At 38.5% G+C, this 26,750-nt stretch overlaps 1 protein-coding gene across 7 annotated transcripts in view; it reads right to left on the bottom strand.

Annotated features, from left to right (window-relative positions):
* The window catches only part of DLG2 (discs large MAGUK scaffold protein 2), a 982,636-nt gene that overhangs the window by 818,415 nt on the left and 137,471 nt on the right, over positions 1-26,750 (bottom strand). For 3 of the 7 annotated variants that reach the window (XM_085593066.1, XM_031505123.3, XM_085593076.1), the window contains one exon: positions 17,810-17,908. In XM_085593066.1, the coding sequence (XP_085449192.1) occupies positions 17,810-17,908 (99 nt within the window). Of the gene's footprint in view, positions 1-10,620; positions 11,601-17,809; positions 17,909-26,750 lie in introns of those variants that run through there. The other 4 variants (XM_021545062.4, XM_021545061.4, XM_021545058.4 and 1 more) reach the window with 3 other exon arrangements.

The raw sequence follows: 26,750 nt of genomic DNA, 5'->3' as shown, positions 1-26,750 counted from the left end.
CAGTGCAAGATGCAACCATCAGGCCTTCAGGCTGATCTTCCTGCAATTTCCCTTGCATTTGCTGTGTTTCAATTACATTTCAGCCAAGGTTTGGAGCCCATCAGAATAAATTGCACAACAGATTGGGTCAGACTCCCTGAAGAAAAGTTCAGAATAAATTCTGGTGTCTGCCACCATTACTCTCAGCACTTCACATAAGAGTCAAACTATTATTTAGCTCCCTGAATTGGAGGACTCTTGTAACCAGGTATTTCCCTGAAGCTGGAAGTAGTGGAAAAAAAAAGCTTTCTTCTTTTTGTTTTAAGCCCGATATATCACAAGCAGCTACATTGCACCTTTCTTTTTCCCATGCTGAGAGTAAAGGAGAGAAAGCTCTGCAAACACTAATTATTAGATTTCAAACAATTTTCAGTTTTGAATCTAATTTTAAAACTACTAGTGCTTTGTTCTTTATCTCCAAAAAGTTAACATTTGTAAAGCAGTACAGTACTACTTCTACAAGTTAAAAAAAAAAAAAAAAGAAAAGAAAAAAATGTGGATATCAGATTTAACTTTGTATTCTCCACAACTTAACACTGGTTATCTTTAACATTTTCAATTAGACAACTTCAATAAATATTCCAAAAAACAGCTAGCAAGCAAGAGATTTATTGTATTTTTAGATGAAAGTTTAGAAAGTCCTGTTTAAAAGGATTTGAAAAAGTCACTGCTATCTACTACTATGGCATCAGAATCCTGCAGGTATGTTATCTCCTGTAAAGAAGGGATGAATGCAATAGCAAACAGTGTAATCCTATCAAAATAATAAAAAAATAATCGAATTCTGATTAAAAAGATGTCATGAAACAGTAGTAATTATGTTTTACTTTAACAATTGTACACTTTCATTCTTTGTTCCAAGGCAAGTTAAAGGCAAAGAAATTAATAATGTGCTTTGGACTGAAAACATTTTTCTCATCTAAAAGCCTGATCTTACAGAGGAAACTATGTATAACTTTGTCAGGAGACTCCTCAGAAAGATTCCTCACATTTTTAAGAGGAAACTTCTGCAAAATATAAGCTCCAAATCTCATAGCAGGAGGGGCTTATTCTCTTCAAGTACTCTTGTCTTTGAGATTCATACCTAAATTGTCCCAACACCTAGAATCCCCTGGCACTTGTGCATATTTAAAAGTCAGAGATGGCAGTAACTGGGAATTGTTCAGAGGCAGCAGTTCTACAGAGTTCCCAATTTTTCAGGGCAAGAGTTGTGCTGGTTGTTCCTCTGAGATGTAGAGTGACCTGCAGCGCTTGGCCTTTCACAGCTGGATATTTGAATTACTGTGCTGGTAACATGACATTGCGCTGGTGCTGTCTGAGAAATGCATGTAGTTCAAGGGCAAGGACTGAACACCTTTCTTCTACAGCTTTTTGGAGATTTGAAGTCGGATTATTTTTTTAAATCACAGCTCATTCTTGTCTGAATGATCACTTCTTTCCGTCTTGTGTAAAAAACAATGCTTGTCACACCTTTCATACCTTAGAAACTCACTTAATTGAAACAAGTCTTCAATGTAAGGTTATATATCAGCTGCTAGTAACACTTTTCATCCTAAACGCTCAGGGCTTTTTTAATAGCCAAAAGCACCAATATGTCACATGTAGAGAAACCAATTTTAAAAAATAGCCAAAAAGTCAACACTGCCTAAAGTATTCTGCAGGCATAGGCAATACAAGTAAGCATAGAAATAAATACATTGGCAAATATTTACAGGCTGTAGAAGGAATTAATTCAATTTGATTATTGCTGCTAACATTTTCCTCAGCTTAGGAGTTACATAAGCAAAAAAAAAACTACAGACCTTTGCCCACCACTACACTGAAAAGGTAAAAATCTCAAAAGTTATGAGAATCCATAGTTTAAAACCTTCTTTCTTCAAACAGCCTTCAAGGGAGGAAGAAGCACCTCAAGTTTGTTTTTCATGTTTGCCAATAGTCATATGCAAATATACCTTGCCCTGCTGTTTGGAAGAATACATTCCAATAAAAGTTTTCTCTATCTTTAATGGAAAGAGAAGGGGCTGATTCTCCATAGCTCATAAATGAGTGATTTCCAGAGTCTTGCTCCACTCCCTTTCTTTGAGGATACTCAGCCTCCTGCACTAGGCTTCACCCTTGAGACATCTCCAGCACAGTGACAGACACAGCCATCCAGGCAAGAACTTTATCACAGCTTACTGAAATCAAAGCCTTAAAAATACACAATAAGATCTTCAGCTTGTGTAATTTTTGTATAAAGAGACTTTGGGACACAAAAGAATAATTTAATTCTCATTGCTGAATTCAGCATCATTCACAGGTTTTTTTCTGGATTGACACTTCAAACGCTTGATAAATTGCACAGCAACGATACATTCAGGAAGCAATGAAACAATGACCAAAGTCAGAGATGCTACCACCACATTCAGCTAGAGAAGTGTAGTTTCTTCTCTGGAGGCCCTGACACAGGTAATTCCCAAAACCTATAGGTTTATCAAACTTTCAGAAATGCAGACCCCAGGGGTAACCAGCAGACAGAAAGGCACCAATCTCAGGATAAAAAAAAAAACAAGGCTGCAAGCCCTTCAGAGTCCATGCACAACACCTGCCTTCCTAGCAAGCAACCCTTAAGCAAGCTTTTTTTCTTACATGCTTTTCTCAGTCAGGTGTTAAAATAAATGACTGCTACCAGCACTATTTAGGAACATCAGTATAATGCATTTGGAAATGCATTAACACAATACAGAGTGGTAGCGCATCACTGCCCACAGCAATATTGCAGAGGGAAATAACTGCACACTGAATATTGAAGGTGAGAGCTTTGCATATGGAAGGTGAGAGCTTTGTAGCACTGCATAAGAGAGGTTTCAGGAAACAGAGATGCAACTGCACCTCAGCAAGCTACGGGTAAGATTTCAAGGAAAAACTCCTTTTTTGTGTTGAGTGACTTCAGGAGCAAGTAGGTATATCTTATTGCCATTTTCTCATAGGCAGGGAGAGATTTTTATATACACAAAATACCAATATCAATACCAAATTTGGATGGCCAAATATTAACATGATTCTGTCTGGAGACACATTCAGAGGCAGATCTTAGCTCTACAGGAAGATGGAACAAAATCCAGAGAGGATATTTAGGAATATAAAGGTTCAGGGCTCATTGAACATCAGGACTCTCTAAGATCTGACTTAATATTCTCTCTCAGAGAAGATATTGCTGATGAAAGTCAAAAGTCACAAGTCATATTCCATTTCAGTATCCACTGAAATGGCTAGGAATACAAATAAAAGAAATTGTGTTCAAGTCTTTGAGTGAGGTCTCTAGTAACAAAAGCATTGTCTGAAGTCAATCCCAGTGGAACATTCTCAGCTACTCCTACACGTCCTTCCAAATTATCTTCTCTGATGCTTTGGAGATATGAAAATTGTAGATCTCAACTAGAGGTCTCAGATTGAGCAAAACATAGCAACATACCAGGCCATACCCCTGGCCTAATGATTCACTCATAAATAACGATTCCGTTATCCTTGACTGCACATTATCTTCTCATTTTCCAGAAGTCTTGCATCAGGTGAATGGACACAGAAACGAATTTGCACAGCAGTATCAAACAGATTAACACAGAAAAGAAATACATGTTTATGTTGAGAACAAGAGCCACAAGACAGATCTTTTCTGCTTTTCCAGCTATGCGAAATGCATAAAAATGCACCTCACCTTAGCACTGGGAAGTTATCTTCCCACCTTCATCCAGGTCCTCCAAATATCAGAAAAAGGACCTGCTAAGGATGTATATAACTCTGCTACCATTAAGCAGCACTATTATTGAGGCAGCAGCAAGCTCTCTTGTTTCCGTTTTCTTGCTCAGTGTCTTCTTCCACCTTGCCTCACCTCTGCAGCTCTCCACTGCTGTGCAGTATTGAGCCCCAGCCATATCCACTAATTGAACATTTTCTGCCCTCAGTTTATATAGCTCTTCATAGATTTATGAAAAAATATCACCCTTCTCCTTTAATAGCTCATAACCAGTCTCAATAAAGACATCTCTCTAAAATCACCAAATCATAATCTAATGAAATCTATTGAAAATTTCAGTTGCACTAAACAAGATCAGTGCTCAGAAGAAATGAAGTGTCACCCAGAAATTGAGATCAAAGTAATTCCCTTCCATTCCTGCTGCTGCCATAGAGACCAAGGGAGGGGGAAGAAGGGAAGAAGACATTTTACAGACCTAATTCTTCCTGAAATTTATAATTAACTACAAGGGAAAAGGGACTATTATCACATTTCTAAAGAATAAAGGAGGAAAAAGTTGAGATTTTGACAAGATATAATTACCAGACATTACATATGCAGTGCACATTGGTGTGTAATTTTCTTGAAATTCCCCCCCCAAATGATTTTATTTTTCTAGAAAACACAACATGTGTCTCATCAGTTTACATTCATAATGTCTTAAATCCAAACGCTAGAGGCTCACAATATTTGTTCCAAAATTTAACATTGGTAAATAAAGATTTGAAATAAACACTCAGATACACTCCCCATCTGTCAAACATCCCTGAGCCTGTTCTCCAGCTAAGATCAATGATAATCAATGAAAAGGATCTTCCTACTCTTCTAAGCCTGTGTAATTTAGCCAGCAGCCAGCCCATAGTCATCAAAGCTGTCCTCAAGTACCACTTTAGAATAGACTTTACTAAATTACATGTAAATTTTATGGATTTAGCACTATTACACTTTTAGGGTCTGGCAGGAAAACACCACAGTTTGAAGTACTCATCAGCACCTAATAATGACTATAGAAAAAGATTTTGCTTTTTGCTAAATATGAATCACTGGGGGAGAAATCATTATGTTTCCTTTGTTTTCGGTTTGTTATAGCCAGGAAATTCAGCACAAAAAAAAAAAAAAAACCAAAAAAAACCTTAGCTACCCAGTTTATGACTCCAAACTGCAATGATTCAAAGCCTGGAGTCTTGGAAAGAAAAAACGAATGTTGCCCAGATCTATTAACAATATGCAGGCACAAAAATGTGGTGCATTTTTTTGTTTGTTTCATATCCAGGTACATTTAAATCAAATCCTCTCTACAGCTCGGTTAGTTTTGGTAAGATTATACTAATTTGTAACACCTGAGGCATTGGTTAACCTCAGTATCTATATCGAGCTTCATCATTTCCTAATTTTGGGACTGATCTACAGCCTCTCAGACACATACAGCTTACCTTTCAAGAAGTCCCACAAAACAAACTGGACCTTATTCTTTGAGTATATGCCTTTTTAAAATCTCTGTATTGAGTATTTTTCAAATTAACATAAACAGGGGAGAAGGGATGGGACAACAGGCCTATGACAAAGTCACCTCAGCATAAATAAATGTTCTAACTAATAGCTATTTCCATGAGTATCAGGCCCAAATAATCAGTAATTCAACTGAACCTTCTAGTGGATTCATCTGCAAAGGGGAACCAGCAGCTAGAACACAGTGTGTGGACCTGCTCCTCATCTCCAGCAGATGACCTGATCTCATCGACCATTCTGCCCTACTCAGAGCAGCTTAGAACTGCTTCTGCTGCCACTCTAAAGCTCAAATAGTGAGGTCACCCCAGTGGTGCCATCTGCACATTTTTCCATTCTTCAGCCATGTCCTAAGAACACCCTCCAGACAACTGAGTTGGTTTTGGGAGCCAGTTTTGTAGGCTAAATGATGAATGATGTTTTCCTTCTCACTTGGAAAATCCACAGTATCCTACTGGGATACAAGACCTGCTCCTACATTTCCCAAACACAGCATAGTATCAACAGGGATTTATAATAATATACTGAATGTAGTTTCAAAGTGAACTAGCCAGACAAATTTTATAGCTCTCCTCTGCTTTACACTTAACTTCATGTTACAAAGTGGGGTGATGGGTGTGTGGAGTGGGAGAGACCTACAGAAAAGTCATAGCACACCCAGGGTATAAGCCAAATATTTGTCCTGTCACTGACCAGTGTAACTTCTTATTTTCCATGACCATCATGCATATTGTGAGTTCTGATCACATATTTGTTCAGCATTTTGCCTCAAGTGCACATAATGGTGTCCCCTGTTCCATATATATGGCTGGATGAGCAGAAGAAAATAAGATAGACAGATGTTGCTGGCTCCTGGCAACCTTGTCATTGAAAATTGTACACATGCAGGATGGGTTAACAGCATAAACAAGCTTACTGCTTTTCTTCCCAGCATCAATACAAAATAAGGGGGGTTTCCTTCTGTCTTTATTTCATTGTTTTAAATGTGTGAATTAAATTCTTAGAAAAGGTGCTGGATGGTGCTTAGAAAATGGCAGCCATGAAAGGAGATTGTTAATTTTTCAAATTAGACTAATACAGAACTTGTAAAAGCTACAAAAATGAAAACAAAATGCTGAACTTCTTCACTAGTGGAATGAACCTGGCCTTTTATTAAGACACACAAAACCCAAAACCAAACCAAACCAAATCACCAACAATTTTTTCCCCATTTTCCAGTCATGTGAATAATCACATTTTCAATTAATTGCTCCCCAGGGGTCAGTAACAATTAAATTAAATGTAAGACCTGTCTAGTGAGTAATCTGGTATAAATCTCTACTTAACTGGAAACTAACAACAAGAATGTCTAAAATTAAGTAAATGTTGCAGAATTTTCAATATTTTGATGGCAGGAATTTATTTTTGTAGCTAAAAAGCCAAATTCAAGCTGAGTGTTCTCCCTAGTTCTGAAGGTAAATTCTCTGTTTTACAAACTGAAAGACACAGTTCTGGGACACAGGAATCCTATTGCTGCCATGCTCAGTGCTGAGAACTTGAATAAATTTGGCTTATTTAAGTGGTGTCTCTTCTTTGTGTACGTCTTCTCAAAACACAGAAGCATTCAGGTGTTAAAATCTGAGATTTTAAGCAAACCTCAAAATACAACTCCCAAACAAAATAGTTCAACACTGATAGTTCTTAGGGACGTTACTGATATTAAGGATACTAAACCACTAGTCTACATTGCCCTAGTCTACATTGCGCAGGAAGCTTTAAAATCTCTCTCCTGAGAAAAGCTATTTAGCTAGCCTTGCCATTGGCCTTCTGGGTTTTAAGCCCACAGAGTTGCCACCTCTGAGCTCTCCTTTCTAGCAACTAATGCCAGAAAAATTTTGGGTTTTTTCCCAATGAAAGCTAAATATCTTTTCTACACCACCTAATACCAAGAACTGGGGATTCCAGGGGAGCAGCCCCCATTGCAGTGAGGAACATTGAGCTATTTATTTTCCTTTTTCACCACTGGCAGCTCCTATTGTATTCACAAGTCTGTAAAAGGCAGAAGGATGGAAGGAGAGCTGGTACCTACAGGAGAGGACAGCATGTTGCCTTCGACTGTTGGGAAGCACAGTGGGAATGCTCTTCCCTTTCAAAAACTCCTGGTGCTTCTGCTGGGATGAAGGCTCAACCTAAGCTCAATTTATACTGAATTCTTTCTAATGATAAAATAATGCCACCAATTAACATGCTTTATGTGACAGTAAAGGAAAGATGCTATGCTGGGAACATGATGAACTAAAACAAACCAGGACAACCATAAGAAGCTGTCCTTGACTGATTCAGCATTTGTGTAGCCCTGTGTTCAGAACTGCATGGAAAAACAAAGGAAATAAAAAGAGGAAGAATTTGTACAAATTAATATCTTAAATCTATCTTAAACATACTTTACGCTTTGGCTGAAAAAACATCAGTAGGATTTAAGATTTGGCAAGGTATATAGGAAATTAATTTTATTAGATGCCATCTTTTACCACACAGAGTTCAAAGCCTGATCTGTACTTCCATTGAACGTAATGTATAAGGGCACATTCACTCCACCACAACATTTATGTAATTTTCTATAACGTGAAAATACAAAAAATCCCAGATTAAATTTAATGACCAAGTGTCAAAAATATCAACTCTTTGAACAGTGTTCATCTTCTGCAGTTTAAAAGGTATTTATCTTTTACTCCATTTTTATTACTTAAGATCTGAAGAATAAACCTGATGTATTTATTCCCTCTGACATCAAGATCCACTTTTTCAAGACAAGGAATGGCAATTATCTGCATAAATCAGACAAATGACACAGCAATTAAAGACACTTAATAGATCTGAGGTCAAAAATGATCACACTGTTGCTACGTAGACTTAATTCATGCTTATCAAAATGATTTTTTAAAAATAAAAAATTTTCTGAAAAAGGTCTGCTCTTATTATGCTAGTGAAAATTGGCATAAACAGATAAAAAACTTAGTGCTTTAAAGGAAGAAGAGTTACTCCAATAAAAATAAAGCCAGCAAAATCAGATTATGGACCAACACAGCAGTAATCCAGCTATTTAAATATGGCACAAAATAAGATGAGCAAATCACTAACTTCTTTAGTTTCAAGCTGTTGCAATATGAAAGTGTTCTGAAACTAGACTTTTGCCATTATTCAGCTCAATTACGTATGATATTATGTTGTTTCCACATGCCTGCAAATAGAAAGCCATGTACAATTCACATTGTATCTCATTCCAACACCAACATTGGCAGTAAAGACCAAATATCTGAAGTTGAATATTTGAGGCTCACTCACATGGTTAATTTTCAGATAATTTCAGACACTCAGTGCTGAATTCAAGAGACAGAAAAGCTGAAAGAAAAAATGTGTGTAGATGGAGTTGGGAGCCCTGCTCAAGGCAGCAGCAGTAGTGAGCTGGCAGTGAATCCATGTTTGTTATTTCCCAGAAGGCCCTGGGAAAATATTCAGTGGAAAACTTTCAACACCAATTCATAAAATAAATAAGTGATGTCTCTTGACATATATAAAAAAAAAAAAATAAAAGGTACTGGGACATGTTCTCTTCCAATTATACCATCTTAAAACTTAACTTATTCCCCTGTCCCTAAATCCAATTTCTACACACCTCCATCCCACAGCCTCTAGCTGAAGCATGGATGCAATTGTAGATCCCCACTGCACAACAAGACATGCAGAAGTAGAGCTAATCACAGCTCTTCTTTGCAACCTTTTGAACTGGAAAGCAACACTAGGGCATGTAAAAACTTGATGTTTACCGTGATCCTGCATCTCAGCTTTGTTCAGCAGTGCTGCACCTCCATTGTTGAGAGCCTTTCAATAGTATTGCATCAACAGGTGCCCCTGCTCTGCACCAGGGCTGATTGAGGATATAGTCTCAGATTCAGCACAGCTTGTGGGAGCCAGGAAGACCTGGAAAGAACAGGAAGTGAAGGAAGCCACAACCTCCTCCAATTTATCCTTCTTCTGTGGCCTCATTCACCTCTTGTTCTCTTCCCATATGGGTTTCTCCATCAGCAAGATGGGAATGACAGCTAGCATCTGTTTCTATAGCTCCATTGCGCTCCCTGCTCTCTACAGAGGCCACCCACCACCCCCCTCTGCTGCCCATGAGTGCCCAGGGTATATCTTCCTGCCCTTCTCCACGTTACAGATTGGCATCCCCATTCTGCACAGCTGTGACGCAAAAAATGACAGCAGTGATGATAGCAGTGCTAACCCCTGCTTTGCCTCATCATTTGTGCAGCCTTCAGGTGTTCTGGCCACCCTAGGCATTTTGCAAGTCCTGTGGAAATGATGAATTTCATCAAAAATAAGGCAGAACAAGGAACACTGTGCTGAACCCCAAAGCTGGATGCCCCCTGTTAACTGCTCCTTACAAATCCCACCACCACCACCACGTGCAAAAGCGGCTGCAAGCATGCGCTGAGCTGCCTGCCCTGTAGCAACAGAAGGGGAGTTCCCTTATCATTGCCCTATCATTTAATATTAACTTGGTTTGGTAAGTTTGAAGATGTCTCAAGGAATCATTCACCTTATCCCTACACCAGATCTTTAGGTTGGCAAGTGTCCCTAACCCTGGTCCTCAGCCTGATGCCGCTGTTGTGGAAAAGATATTGTCCACATTCATGTTCGAAAGAAATTATTTAGAAGGACTGTTTCCAAACAGTCCAGCTAGATCTAAAAGCAGTATAAGAGTGCTGAATTGGGACCTAGCAATTTTAATTTTTCAGGCCTAGAGAAGCAAAGTAATCTATGGGGGTTTTTTTCCAAAAAAAGCCACAATAAGCCACAAGAAACTTACATCTCTCCAATCAGAAACACCATGACTATCTAAACTACATCTGATTGGCCTCCTTAAAATCCTAGGACCCATATAATACCCCTTTCTTTATTATTCTTTAGTTTAAAGAATAAACTGATAAGCTGAGAAAATATGTGCAGCATACGATGTATTCTGAAAGTGCTCTAGTTGCTAGAGTTATTAATAGACACAAGCATAGGCTAAGATAAAATATGAAATTCTTTTCATTCTGCTAGTCAAAAATAAGTAAAAAACATATCATTTAGGAAGTCATATAGAAACAAACTGCATAATCTACAGATAAAGAGAACAAAATGCTCATGGAAGCAAAGCTTATTCATCACTTTATCTTGCAACCTGACACAGTACATGCTCAATCTATTTAATTACAGGAACAGAAAAATAGCAGAGAAATATGTACATAGAACAGCAATGTTTCCAGTCCTACCTTGGTCGTGACAATGCACAGACAATCCATTCTGTAAATCTCCACAGGAGTGTATGTAAATCATAAAAATAAATCAGCAAGGGTGAGGAAAGGCTTTTGAATAGCATGAACAGAACCGGAGGCTTGAATCTGCACAGCCGGCTTTTCCAAGTGGGGCCCTCATAAGAAACTCGAGTCCTCCTCCACAATGCTAAAGGCAGTCATGATGCTCACAGGGATCAGTAAACCCACTAGAAATCGTCTCAAGCAAAACTTCCAGGTGGCTTATCAGGCTTGATTGCTGCATTGTTCAATCTGAGATCAAAATATGCTGTTGAATAGTATGCAGCCCTCTAAATGGGAAGATGAGAACCACAACAAGCACAAAAGAGCAAAAGCATCACATTTCAGCCCTAGCTCTGGTTTCACAATTCTGATCTGCTGTTTCAGTATACCCATAAGATTTCCCTTGCCAAGTCTCTCTCTCTCTCAGCCTCTCTCTCGCTCTCTCTCTCTCTCAATCTCTCTCCCTCCCGCTCTCTCCTTCCCTGTCTTTTTTTTCCTCCCCCCTTTCACTCGCTCTCTCCCTCCTCTTCGCTACTAACTCAGAGCAAGCACATAACACACAACTATCGGGCCCATCTATCACAGTGCTGTCACTTCTCTGCCAAAACAACTGCTTTGGGTTGTAGGGGGTTTTATTAAGAGCATGATTCCTACAAACACACATTGCTGGAAGTGCATGATTGAAACATGAAGGTGTGTGTGAGAACTCGTGCGTCACAGTTACAATTGCTCAGAATTACTGGGTCAGATTCGGATTTGGGAAGTGAATATAAATAACAGCTGGATAAGGCGAACTTTAGCTACAGCAGAAAATAATCAGTCAGGGGAAAGAACTGGGATTTGCATATTTACACATGCACGTGGATCTGTCAGCACAACAGTGATATAATTATAGTTTACCACCCGTGGAAAAAACCCTACATTATATACATTATTCAAAGCTTTGTAGGGAAACCTTTTTTTCCCCACCTAGGAAAAATACATTAAACTTTTAATTAAAATAAAGCACGATTAACAACAGAGCTTAAACAGTCCTAAAATTCTCTCCCAAACTTTTCTTACATCATTGACAGATTCAAAGTCTTAATCTATTTATCTCATGTTCTCTATGTTCTGCTTGGAGTTTTACAGACTGTTTAAGCCCCCACAGCCCTACCTTTCTTGCAGTGATGCTGGTGCAGAGCTTGCCTTTCAGGTGTTTTACATGAATCATTCTGAGTTAGAAAGCTTGCTGTCAGCTCTTACGGGCTTCCCTCTCTTCCAGATAGAGGAAGAGAGAGAGAAAAAAAAGAGGGAGGAAGAGAGAAAGAGATTCAGAAGGGGTAAGATATGTAAAATGAAAGCTCTGGCCAAAGGGAGAGGAAAATCAATGCTCCTATTCACTGGAAAAAAAAATACAGCCAACTGGACTGTTGACAGCAACAAGAGGAAATGTCTAGACACCCATACATTACAATTCACCTTTTCATCACACTGGACAGCACAATCTCCCCTGGGTGCTTTGCTGAGGATCTCTCATTCTCACTCAGAGCTAAAATATGTTTTTAATAAAATAAGCCTTTCCAAGAAAATAAAAGATTATTTAAGAGTCATCTCTCTTCCATAAATTACTCAGGTTATAACCCTAATATTCCCATGATTGTTGGAGCAGTGAGATGCTCAGTAAATGACACATATTATTCTGCCAAAATGAGGTCACTGCTACCAAAGTTACAAAATCCATAGTGAATCAGATATGTGGTCAGAGAGCAATCAACTCTCCCCCAACTATTAAAGTCCTGATGGATACAGCATTTTAAAATAAAGTCTCCAGAGCACTTAGAACTGTGTCGAAGGTTTTAACTCACTCTGAGCAAACACGTGTGCACAAAACAAATTTGATTTGCATTTACAGGCTCTGCTAGAACCTTCAGGTTTTCTCCGTACTGAGGTTTGGTCCAATAGCCAAACAGTCAGACAAGTTTATCAAACTATAGATTATATGAAACAGACAACTTCCAAACATCCTTTAAGAACAAATTAAATACCTTCTCAAGAGGAAATTAACACATTAATATGGTGTAACATAAGCCACCCTTGTGCTCTAAGGATTATTGGGTAAAAGTAAATTCAGTCAACTCTAAAATCAGCAGATATTTTAACACTGGGTGTAAAGCATCCAACAGTTTGTTCCAATTGATAGATTCAAGCTTATCTAGTAAGGTGTGAATTATTTCATACATATAATTACCTAATGACTTGGCTGTAAAATTTCATCTCAGACTTGAAACTGGCATATGGAGATGTATTTTGAAATTGGTCTCTAAGCGCATGATCTGTAAATGCTTCTACTTGCAGCTCTACTCTTTTGACATGATCCCAGTGAATTCATGATCCTATTTAAAGTTTATATGAAAAACAGAGGGTTTCAACCCTTTGGGAATGCTTACATGAACGTGACTCACCCAGCTCCCTCAGTGCACCAAAAAGCTTCCTACTGCACTCCTCCAATTTTTTGACTGCCACCTCCTTCCAATTAAATATGACAATGAGCATTTAACAGGGCAGGATTTGCACATGTGCTCCTCAAGCATAATACATAATGGAGCAGTTTGCTCCCTAAAATACTGTCACCTACTTTTTACCCCCATAATCTCCTGTAGCCCAAGACAGAAGGAAGACATGCTTTAGCGGATGCAGACCCCAGCTTCAAACTTCCACAGGCTGATTTTGGTTGCCAGGACTGCCATTCATCACTTCTAACACACAATGACTGGCAACAGATGACTGTCAATGGGTCTCTAGTGTTTCTTCAAAGATTCAGTCCCTCATGTCCATTAACAAATGCATCCCACATCCCAAAAAGAGGCTGAGCTCCTTAATTTTGTTTCTCCAACTGGACACTTTTTCCATTCATTTTTTTCTCCCCAAGAATAAGATTTTCAAATCATTCGCACTGCTTTACCCTTCATTAGCAACACTTCCTTCTGCTCTAATTTCTGGAGGTCATATACTGCTTACTTCTATTTTTTCCTTTATTCTTTCAACATTCTTCTTATATGTATGTATGATCCTGACTGAAATCTGCTATAGAAATGCTTGACCCAAAAACTAAAAAAGAATTGAGGAGCAGCCATCTGGGGTGAAAAGACATGGTTTATAGTTGCTCATAGTCAATTTAGATGGTAAAAAAGAACCTCTGTAATGAGCTCTGACTCTTGAGAAGCCTTAATATAAGAAGAGCAACAACTATTTCCTGCTGTGACACCAGTGGTTAGGTGGATCACCATGTGAAAATCATCTGCCCAGCTGACTGCTTCCTTCTCCTCTAATTTTACCAAGGAATCTGTTTTTAAGTCACACAAAAGCCAATAATATGAAGTAAGTGGGTGAAATGGGATGATCTTTTAATGCAGTCTACACCGGACAATTTAATGCTCCTTTCTGGCATTAAAGTCTGCACTGTATCCAGGTACTTCCACTTGGATAACCAAAGCAGAGGGTTTAATTAGGCCACTATATTTAGAACCGGAGCCTGCAACATGTCACTGCATTCAATATTTGTAAAAGCAAGCTTCTGTAAAAGCTAAAAACATTAGAAAATATTCTGATTTTTTAAATCTTTCATTATGCACCTTTTTAAACACTTCTTAAATTCTTTTGAAACATAAATACTATAAAGCAAAATCTGTAAAGAAAAATAGATTGCTAAAAAAAAAAACAAAGCATAACTGGTTTATTTGCTTTTATTCAAAGAGTAGAGATAATGAAAAACAAAAGCACTATGGCTCCAAGTTTTGGAGCAGACACAAAGAAAGGAGGCATCTAACCAGACTGTTAACATTGCATTAGTAATGTCACCATCTTGAAAAATTTAGCAAATGACTATTTAGAGCTCTACGCACCTACACAGAAAACACATGAACACACACATACTCTTATAAACATAGAGAAAGGTTTCTTTACTCCTAATGTATCTTAAATTGTGTACTATGGAGTACTTGATGGTATTAAATTCCTAGGTTATAGTCTCTTTCTTCTTTTCAGGTTCTATATTGCATCCAAACAAGCTACAAATAAATACTTCTTCCAAGAGGGCAATTGACATAGTTGGCAAATTATGTCTTTACAGCCAGAGGTCACTTATACCACTTGAACCCAGTTCCTATGGATCCCAACTGGTTACTTAGTAGGTTAACAGCAGGATTCATGTGATCTGAGTAAGTATATGCTACAAGGGAAAAACCTCATGAGACAGTTTCTTTATGAAGGCTGCTTTGTGGTACACTAAAAAAAAAAAAAAAAAAGAGAGAAACTACTAATCTTGTAGATCCTGGATATGTGGTTGTGAGATGTATTACAGATGAGAAAAGCTATATTACAGATGAAATGTCAGAATAAATCCTTCTTCATCCAGAAAGAGAAGTTAATACAAATTTCAGAAAGCACGTTCTGTATATGTTCATCACTCAGAATTTTAATGCAGTTCCCAGGCTGAATCAGAAGACCAGGAGTCCTGATGTTAATTTAAAGATCACCAAATTAGCAATTTTTCCCCTCCTAACTGCAGCAGCCCTAAGAGCAGCAGCTCTACAACTGGCCTGAGGCCAGAGAGAGTCTCAGACAGAAGCTATAACACGAATCATTCCCTTCACCAGTGCATGGCAAATTTCACTGCTATTTAGCACAATCAATATTGGAGTCCTGACCAATTTCTCCAGCTGGTAGTTTTTCCAATGAGAAGAAATAGACAATTATCTTTTTTGTAGGGAAGTAGATCTTGGCTCTCAAAGCCTGAAGGTAGATGGTAAAATGGGCACAGGGAAAGGTGGACAGGCAGCTCCACTCCTTCAACACAAGGTCTGTGCACCCAGGTGGCCACGGTGGCCTCAGACTTAACAGCCACAGAAAAAAAGTTTCTGCTTCACAGTTGTGGAGGGGATTCCCTCCCTTCTAACCCCAGATACAGCCCCACTTTACCACCTCTTTATGTATTATGTGAGAGCTCGCACCACTTTAGCCAGGCAACTGGCCCAGAAGAAAAACCAAACAAGCTCCTTCTGAGACAGTGCAACCTCCCCAGCAGACTCATTACCACATGCTCACTAGTTTGGGGTCCTACGGGAAGGCAGTATGGCAAGCTGGGAACACAATATGACTTGTAAGACATGAACTTTCAGCATCACAGAGTATGGGGCAGAGGTCCTTGACCAATCCTACAGCTCTGAAGGTCCTTATACAAGCTAGCCTTTCAAAAGCCCCATGACCTCCTTTAGTTTAAAACTTATGCCTAATGCTTTTTCTATTATTTCTTATACAAATCCATAATTGTTTTCTTGTTTGACACAAATCCCTTACTCTGAAAGAAACAGAAGTGCTTCAGTTACAAATGCTCTGCTGGCTTTATGCAGGCTGGGATGCTCTGCAACAGAATCACATGGTACTAAGGGCAGTACATCCAGAAGTGGGTCTCAATTCTCAAGATCAGTGGTGAACAAAGAGTTCATTTCCATTCTTGAGCATTCTGCCTGAAGAAGTTAATCTAACTACCAATTGATCATTAGCAACTGAAAAGCCCTGGCACATATGTTCAAACATGTAGCCACTCAATAGCTAGGTGTCATTGTCATAGCAGCCACTAACACTCAAGCACACTCACTTGAAAAAGAAATCAGATAAAATTATGCTTTCAAGTGAACTGACACACTAAACCACAAGATCCTGGAAACGAAAACAAAACATCTGCTATCTACTATCCCATGGTACTGAGACCTGAACAAAACACTAATCACAGCTCTGAATGTCTTAGAGTTTGGCAATGGAGTTGCCAACATTCAGAATTTCCTCTCAGGTACACTTTGTACATGAACAGCATGAAAATTTAGTACATAGAATTGCTGATGGAGAAACATTCAGTCTGGGGTTTGCAGTGACTCTAAGTAGGAGGATAGTGCATTGTTCAACTGGTCATTTGTAACAGAAATCATAACGGAGATAAGATCAACTACATCCCATGATTTTCACAACATCCTTGTGGAGACAATTTATTTAGGCCATATATCAAACTTTTGATAATTCCTTGCTTTGGAGAAATAAAATCTTCCATAAATATAAAGATAAATTTCAATGAGTATATATGTTCTTGTATTTCAACTATCAAGTACCACAATGCTCCCATGTGGTACAAAAGCTTTTCTGATTGGAAAATTGGGAACACAACAACAACAGAAACTCAAAATCATGTTAGAAAATTAGAACTTTAGATTTTTAACATTTAATGAACAGAGAAATTTATCTAGAAATGGAAATAAAGCCCTTGGAAAAGCTTTAGACAAGAGGAATAATCCACACGTTTCTACTGTTGGAAAGAACCTTTGCTTAAGTCTACAAGGTACCATGCAAGCACACCAGCTCAGTCAATGTCTCTTCATCATGTTTCCAGCTTGTTTACTTTAAAAGAATACTTAATAAGTTTCTTTCACTTCAAAAAGGAAAAATACAGTATGACGCCAAGGCTGAAAGTCTATATAATAATATCTAAGCCCAAGGGAATTGCTCCAGCCAAGTTGAGAACCTATGAAAATAATGGAGATACTATAATAAAACACTTATGACTTCACTTGCATGCAGCAAGACAGGGAAGTGTAACACAGCCCCTTACCACAGTGATGAAGTAATGCTATTCAGCAGGGTTATATGATAGGTATCATTAGGCTGCCCATACAAAAATCATCACTTTTATGACATTAAAATTCTTCCATATTGACTCCAGACCAAAAAGAAGACTGAAAACACCTGAAATAAAACCTACTAACTGTGGAACAACTTGGAACTTCAAAAACAGACAAAAACATGTTTCAAAAACATGAAACCACTTTGAGATCAGAAAATCTGTATAACTGTCATGAATATAAACAAGACTTGTACATAAAAATAAAAATTAAATCCTGCCTAGGTCAGCATAAAATACCTAGGGCTAGCAATATACCACAACAAACTTCAGCTGTAAGCCTCATTCAGATGTGACATGAACATGCAGCCATTAAGCAGAAATTAAAAAAAATCCAGAAGCCCAAATTGACTATGTCCCACACACTTCACCTCCTGCAAAACTTCATTAAACAAGGATTTCATTCTCCATCAAAAAAAAAAGAGTGGACAATACCTTTGTCTTCATGTCTACCACATAGTTTTCAAAAATCAGGCTCTCCTTTTTGCGTTCACCACATTGGCCAGATCCTTCTGATCCACTGGAAGCTGCAGGCTAAAGAGCAGAGTGGAAAAACAACATAAATAAAATAGCTGAGATGCGTGCTTTAATTCAATTACATTTAAACATAAAGATTATCACGCACACACAAAAGGGTAGACTGAATTTAGATAAGTATCAGGTGGCTTATAGAGAAGATTTTCACCTCAATGTTTTTTCATGCAAAACTTTCTGTGTTTAATCCTACAGGCACTCTCATGGTAGTCTGTGAAAGTCTTAATAGGCTAAATCTGCAATATGATGCTTATCATAATCTCTGTGTGACTTCAGAAGACATTCAAGGTGCTCTGCAGCTCTCAGCAACACAACATAAAGATAAGGAAGGAAATCAGTGCCCTGGCAAAAAGACCTGCTGACTGTGATGGGGTTCTCATCTGGAGCAGCTGCAGGAATTATATCTCCTTACAGCAACAAACAAATTATCTGGTTTGTTTTCTTATTTTTAATTCATTACATTCCCCTAAGTTAAACATTTTTTATAAGGTTTCATGCTTGACTAGTAACCATATGTGTAAATCTTTTAAATTCAAATGCATTTTTTGTTACTTTTCCTTCATTTACACAGATTTCAATCTTACATTGCTTACACAAAACCCTCATAAAACACACAGTATTTCTTCAAATAATATTTTTGGCAGAAGACATAGTAAATGGCTATATTTGTTTTTTCAATTTTCTTGCTGGAAATCTAATATATTACTGTAGATTTTACATTAAGACAGTAAATATTACAAATGACATCTCTGTTTACAATGCTCTGCCCTGCAATAATGTGTTTGAAGAGGCAGCCTTTGAATGAAACATGATGACTGCCTCTAACTTAGATCTCAAAAAATTTCTGAGCACTCTGCAAAAGCACAAACAGGAAAGCAGGGAGGATTCAAACAGAGCTCAGTGTCTTGTGTCTGTGGGTGCCAGACACTGCAAGCGCCCTGAGTGATTTAGACCCATCCTGTTTTAGCCCATGCAGGCATCCCGTGGGACTGCAGTCAATTTTAACACAACAGGCAAGAAATTGTTAGCATTTTAAGTAGAGCAGCCTTTGCCAGCACAACTTAGAAAACAACAAGCCAGTGCCACAGAAACAGCCAAATCACACTCGTATGTGCAAATGTTCTCTCCTCTGATCTTCGGTTGTTTATTTAGGGCTCTGTCCAACAAAAGACTGAGTGCTGGCCCTGGTCCAGCCAACTACTTAGACACGTGCTTTTAGCTTCACTGCAACCAATGGGTAAGTCTTGTGCTCCAGTAAAGACTGTTTAAAGTTTGGATCAGGCCCAGCAGCTCAGCATTACATGGGGCTAAATACACAGGGCTCCACAAGTCCTCTCTGAGGTTACAGCTTCCCTCACATGGAGAACCACTCATTCTCTTGGCTGGCTTCTAGTCACCAAAGGGTGTTGAGTATCTCCCATTTGCAATCTGGAAGGGAGTAAGACACAGAAAGACAACAAGGCCAAAATTTTCAAGGACAGCAGGTAACTGAACCCAGGTCTTGCCTCAGAGCCTACAGAAAATCCAAGCAACTCCCTAAATGTTTCTTTCAGGAAGAGAAAATTGGTTTTGCAAGGAGCTAAAAAGCATGCATAAAATCTTCAGTTCATCTTTGCTTTTTTGACATAAATATTTTTCATTGTTATTATTTACAGGCAACAATATAAACTGTTCAAATCAATATATTATTTATTTGCTCTAATCATCAAAACTTAAAGGATCCCGATTTTAAAGGAGTTCAGCTCCTGCAACTTCTCTAAAGGGGTTTGACAAGTTTCAGCAGAAACTTCTATGGTAACATTTATCAAATGAGTGCAGCTGCAAAACAGAATAAGAAACTTTCCTAATTTACATTTTACATGTTTTTTTCTCAAATTTTTCACCATTAGTTTGCTCCAATATTTTGAAAGAACATAAAATAATGTCATAAGATGCTATTAAGTGTTTCCATTGTTTGCATTAGGGAAATGGGTTACAAATTCATTGTAAAGAACAGAAAATCAAGAACATTAGGGAGGTTCAACCAGCTCAAGCAAGAGTAATTGTAATAAATCTGGAACATCTCTCTGTTCCAGTGTATTAAGGTTCAATAATCATTAGCAAAATAATATATAGTTTCCAAACCTAAACAAAGCATATGTTAGAAATCTATCTGAACACCAGGAGATATTTAATTCTGTGTTATGAAATGTATGGGACTGTATAATCCAAGAGACAGAAAGAATACTTGCTGTGCATTGTGACAGATTTATTAAAAACTAACAATCTTGGATTTGAGTCTTTTCTTATTCTTGATTACATACAAACCTCCCTTTGGAGGCCAACAAAAAGTCTGTCCTGCTTAAAATTATGTGTATACTTTATAGCCAAAAGCTGCCTGCCCATGCAAAGGAAGTGTTTCAGCAACACCCCATTATTCCTGAACCATGACCAGGGGATGCAGAACTGGCAGCCCCACCACGACACACTACAAATGCAGTGGACAACATGCACCATGCTCACACATCCTTGCAGGAGGTTCTGGAAATAATTACTTCAAGCTTGAACTACGATTACTGCCAAACCTATAGACTCTTTATTGCACCCCTGCACATAGAGGGCTGGTAGTTGGAACAAATTTATCTTCACAGAGGAAAGCATGACCTTATTCTCTTCAAACTGGTCAGAGAACAAAAGAGATTTCACAAGCAAATATTGCAAGGGCAGATCAAAACTTCACTTGGTAACGTTACTCACATGGTTAGTAACAATGAACCTTGAAGACCACACCTAAAGCAACCTTCTAATTTTGTGCATAATTAACACTAATCTATTTAGATTATAATTAACAGATGCTATTTAGACCATAATCTCTTCAGCACGTCTTTTTAATTGTGCAAACACACCATTATTTAAATATTTATTAATAAAATAATAACCACATTACCTACCTTCCTAATTTTGTCTAATTTTAACAGTGCTCAATGAAGTTTCTCTGTGCTTATAACACATCTTGCAGGTAGCTTTTCAGGACAATTCACAATTGACACAATTAACTGACAATAAAAACTCTGTCTGATTCCACTTTCAGCAGGCAGCAGGTCATGTCTGAGCCAGCAAGCAGACAGAAGGAGCATCTGCCCTCATAGGCAATTATGGCATGTGAGGTTTCCATGAGTTTCTACAGCAGCCAAGCCATATAATAATGGTGGATAAATTCCCCAGTCTAGCATAAGAACTTATAGAACTTATAGAATTTCGAGAATTTATACCGGATATATCAATAGGAGGAACTTATAACCATCCCAAATAGTTTCCACATGTTTATTTCTTGGGGTGAAGCCCAAGACTGAGAATATAAAAAAATATTAAAAAAAAAAAAAAAAAAAAAAAAAAAAAAAAAAAAAAAAACCAGGAAACATACATGCAAACTTTATTCTGCCCTTCCATTGTCTAAGATATTGTTTCCAGGACTTTATTTACACACAAGGAATATTTTCTAGGGCGGATGTGGCTAGAATAGGCTGATCAGCTCTATACAGGGCCCAAGAGGGTGGGTGGAAGTGTGAGGAACTACAGTCCATGAGCCCAAATCAGTGTGCAACTGCTTAGGGCTCAGAGAGCTAATGCACCTTCCCCCTACAGCCACTACCTTGGGGAACACGCATCTCTGCTTTTAGTGAGAGAAATTCAAAACAGAGGCTGTCTGCGATGTCTTTGGGAACTTTGGATCACCAGTTGGTAGCTCTGCTCCAGGCTCATAAGAGCCTGTCAATAATTTCCTGCTTGCCCCAAGTGATTTGCAAGAGAAGATGAAAGGAAGAAAAAAACCCAGAAATTTGTTAACTTTTGGATGCTGATATCTGTCAGGAAATCTATCATCCTGATAACCAAATGATCCCAGAAACATATAGTGCTGAGAGATACTGCTTGTATTTAATTAACTTTTCTACAGCAAGCATATTTGAAAATCATTAGAACATCTACATTTCAACATAATATACGCTGGAATTATCAATTTTACAGGACATTGATGTAAATTAACTCATTCAGCAGCTATGCTGGAGTAGGAAGCAACCCTAGCTGAACTGAGATACTCAGCAGGACGCTGCTACTAGCAAAGAACAAAGCACACCTCTGTGCCAGGAACAGCCAACCTGGTCAAGCTGTGAGTGAACTAGAACTGGACTCAAGTCAAGCTCATCCTCTACAATGTGCCAGCAACAGCACAAATCCCTTCTGTGCCTGTGATCTGTCCTCCAAGCTCTGCACCTTTCTGCCATACCTACACAGAGTTGACAGCTCTCCTAAATGTGCTGTCAGCATCAGTGGACCACAGAAAAAGAAAAAAAAAAAGAAAAAAAAAGAAAAAATGAAGAAAAAAAAAGGGGAAAAAAAAAAAGAAAAAAAAAGTTGCATCTTTTGGACAGATTGTAGAAGACAAAGCATCATTGAGGGCTTGATGAATTTTTCCTGCAATACTATGCAGAGAAATAATCCTAGAGACCATAAGATTATGTGTTTTGCTATTCCTATTCTATGCTTCTTATATTCCTTATTACAGGAAGAAATGTCATTCAACAATTTTTTTTGACAGGATATGACTTTCATCAATATCACAGAAAACTCAGACAATCCCAGAGCAGACCATGCTATAAATTAAAATCAGAAATATAATCCCAATGAAGTCAAATAGTTTGATTTGACTCAGCTGGGCCTAAATTTCAATCCAGAAATAACATAGTAGACCTTTCTTTTCTAATTCAGTATTTCTAAGGCCATATAGAAAGGCATAGTTTCATGTCAAAAAATGATTTAGATGTCAGAAAGGATTTTATTTCCATTACTATGTTAGGGTTTCTTATTCATTTTTTGATGACATCAAGGTTTGTTCCACATCACATTGCATTAGCTCAGACTTTGCAGCTATCTTAAGTCAGGCTGATGTTATAGAGCACTATAGAGTCTCATGGCTAAGCCCTGCAAGAATGTCCTTCATTCCCTTCTGCACCAGTCTTTCCAATACGACCAGTAAATATGAATGAAGAAAAACACACATTTGAGTATGGATTCTACTGTACAAATCACATCATAAGTGCTTCAATTTTTTTTAAGTTATTGTATTTGAAAGTGAGCATAAATATCACAATAATATTTAGTTTGCCCTGGGATTTTTATTATTTCGCTTTAACTAATATGGATTCAACCTTTCAGAAAATTTTATGACAGCCTTAAAGAGTGTTACAGCTCAGGAACAATTATCTGGCTGTGGACTTGTGTCTCAGAAAGGTCAGGATCTGATTTAATGCTGCTCCACCCTCCTGAGAGCAAATCTTGCTCTCAGTGTGTTTCTGGATGTCAGAATGTCACTGGTGAACTTTGCATTTGCTCGTCCCCGATGCATATTTGACTATTCATCTAAAAGATCTCATCCAAGCCATCAGTTACTGGAGTAGTCACTTTTGCTGTGCTAATACAAAACCCACACAGACCTGATTTCCCTCACTATCCATATCACACAATTATCTAGCTGCACTGTTACTCTGATCTACAGCAAGACAACTGACTTTCCAGGCAGGGAATTCAGGCAGGAAGGAGACACTAACTCATGCACCAGCTTTTCTCCTCCCAGACAGAGAGTTCAGATGAAGCTGGCTGGAGTTATTTGGCCCCACAAACTCAAACCTGGTGACTGACCAGAAGACACATACAGGACTCATTTTGCTGATCCAGGCTTTGTCTCCAGTGTCACTTGTCATAGAGTCATAGAATCATAGAATGGTTTGGTTGGAAGGGAACTTTAAAGGTCATCTCTTCCAATGCCCCTGCCACGGGCAGACACACCATCCACTAGATCAGCTTGCTCAGAGTCCCATCCAGTCTGACCTTGAATGATTCTAGGGGTGGGTCATCCACCACTTCTCTAAAAAACCTGTTCCAGTCTTTCACCACTCTTACTGTAAAAAAAAAAACCAAAAAAAAAAAAACCAAAAAAAAAAAAAACCAAAAAAACCCAGCTTACCTCTTATATGTAAATCTAAATCTACACTCTTTTAGTTTAAAACCACTACCCCTTGTCCTACCACATGCTTCACAAAAAAGTTTAGGCCCATCTTTATTATAAGCTCTTTTTAGGTACTGGAAGGTGCTCTAAGGTCTCCCAGGAGCCTTCCCTTCTTCAGGTTGAAAACTGCAGTTCTTTCAGCCTGACTTCATAGGAGAGATGCTCCAGCCCCATCCTCTGGACTCACTCCAACAGCCCACATCTTTCCCACATTGTGATCTGGATGCAGTATTACAGGAGGGGTCTCAGGAGGGAGAAGTAAAGGGGCAGAAAAGAGAAGAGCTCATGCAGAGCTTTATTTTTGAGCTGGGAGACAAATCAAGGCACTCATGCATCTCCTTCCCCAGGCAACAGAGAGTCACCAAGGTCACACAATGCTGGACTCTGCCATATGTGATGATTTGTACAGTAGGAAGGGAAGGGAGCAGGGCACTGTGCAGCCACCAGAGCCCCTGCAAATACAAGCCTTGAGAGGGCTGCTGCTCAAGTAGTTTCCCCTGCTAAGACCTGGCACATTGAATAGCAGTGGCAGGATCTAATGTGGCAAAGAGAAAAAATTAGCAAATAAAAAAAATCACAAAGATGAACTATGCTGAAAGGATGAAGAGATAAATAATTTACAGTTCAGAGGCATGAACATTACGAAGAACGTCAAAGAAACAGATTGAACAGACTGGTCACAGTTTTCAGGCAAAGACACACTCCAGCTGCAGCTCCATGCCAGGCAGATATCTGCCTGCAAGAAATGGAGACAATTAACTTATGTATTGCTGATGGAGTATTTTCCAAAACATTCCTGGTAGCAGTGTTTTTAAACTCCATAGGGCAAATTTAGACACCTCTGAACATGAGAATGAATGAGATTAAAATATTAAACAAATGAATGCATTTTCCTCAGCTCACTGGGATCTGAGTCAGATCATTCTCCTCATTCTTTTACCTTTCAGCTATCAGCCTGCACTTTGCTGGGCATAAAGAAGATAAAACTTGAAGAATAATTTGGGATATTAAAGATCTATTTCTTTCAAATAAAGCAGAAGCTATTGCTGAACTCTTATGAAGGCTGGAGGAAAAGGACTAGAAAAATTAAAAGGCTGAACATAATTAATGAATGCTCATTTAGAATTCGCTATCATAAAATATCCTGGAAATAAAATCTACAGCTGAAGAGGGCAGGTTGTATGCAGAAACAAGCTCTGGAAGGAGCTACATGTGCACTGTATCAAACTGAGAAGAAAGACAGGGAGCTGTGGTTGCCGGGAGATCCCTTCAAGCATGGGGTAATGACACCTGGCAAGAGGCCCTGCAAGCAGAAAGGTCACCTGCAGCAAGAATGACGTGCTAAAGCACATGGTGTGATTCCAGTTGTGCCCACCTGCACATATTCACACTGAGATTTTATTCATTAGCTTCAGTGGACTCCCGCCACACTTTAGCTCATATTAGTGAAATCGCAATCTTGCCATGAAAATACAAGTAGACCACAGCTGGAAGCAAATACTTGGAAACAGAAGGAAAAAAAAAAAAAAAAGTCAGTCATTAATTGTAAGGGAAAACACGACTAATGATTTTAAATTAAATAATCTTTGCATGCTATTTTAATTAGTAAGGATAATGTTTATTTTACTTACATAGAAGTTCTGGATACATAAATTCCAACCTACATATTTCAGTTGCCATAACAACTTGATACATTTATTCTCTTGTGTCATTTTTTATTGCATCAGTGTAGATTTTTTTTTTTTTAACAACCAGGAAAGGAAAATAAAAGCCAACTGCTTTGGTTGCTATAATAACACACTATTTTTTAATTGTGCTTTTCACATTTAATTCTTCTCGAAATCAATATTATTTTTCTTCAAAGATGTTCCTAGCACAGTGTAGAAAATCCACTACCAATTTCAGGGCTCAGTGTTGGGTCTGTCAAAAATCCCAAGGATATGTACAGCCCCTTTGGCTCAACTACTACTCCAGTAGTTTCCCCTAGGATATATAGCTTAAGGTCAAGTTCTTAAGAGAAGACCTACAGAGTAAGTCTAAGCCCCCAGTTAGTGCTTTTTTCCCCTAAAAACCAGAAATAAATTAAATTAACATCAGACTCTTCAGGAAGGTACACAGTAGATTGGAGGCAGCAAACATAATGGCAGAGATGCAAAACAGTTGAGTAAATCACTGCAGTGTGCTCCAGGCCAGGAGGATCTTACAGAGCAGTTTCCACATTTCATACACACTGGTCTAGCACATGCTGAGTTTAACTACACTTTTATCCAGAAGCAGAACTAGTTCCTAAACTCTCAGGGCCTCCAAGGAATTGGATCAACTCTTTTAAAGGTATGGTCAAGTGGCACTATGATGGAAGGCACAGAGATAAAGAGGACAGCCTTTGTCCCTCCTTCTGTGCAGTTGCAGCAGAGCCTGCTGTTGCCCATTGACCTTTCCCAACTCTGCACCCCTGCAAATGGGCTCTTTCCAATTAAATTGCAATTACCTAACTGCTGATGTTGCATTTCTGTCTGGGCCCCTGTAACAGTCATAATGAGAGAGACTGTATTAATTGCTATCAATTATATTCAGGTGCAAGGTGAGGAACTGCTTAGTAACCATTGTTCCATACAGCTGGCATGGACTGACCTCAGATTAGAGATAATAGGGCATTTATGAATGTAAGGTTAGAGGTTTTGATGGAGAAGGACTTTGGGAAACGTCTCCTGTGGGCTGCCTTGGCCTTTGGGAGCAGCTTTTCATTTATTCTTAATTATAATACCTCTACTTTGGTCAGGAGAGTTAGAATGGTTGCTT

This window comes from Lonchura striata, chromosome 1, assembly GCF_050655825.1.
Source record: "Lonchura striata isolate lonStrDom1 chromosome 1, ASM5065582v1, whole genome shotgun sequence".
NCBI classification, from domain to species: Eukaryota; Metazoa; Chordata; class Aves; order Passeriformes; family Estrildidae; genus Lonchura; species Lonchura striata.
The sequence above is the reverse complement of the archived record's forward strand: the minus strand, read 5'-3'. Positions and strand labels throughout refer to the sequence as shown.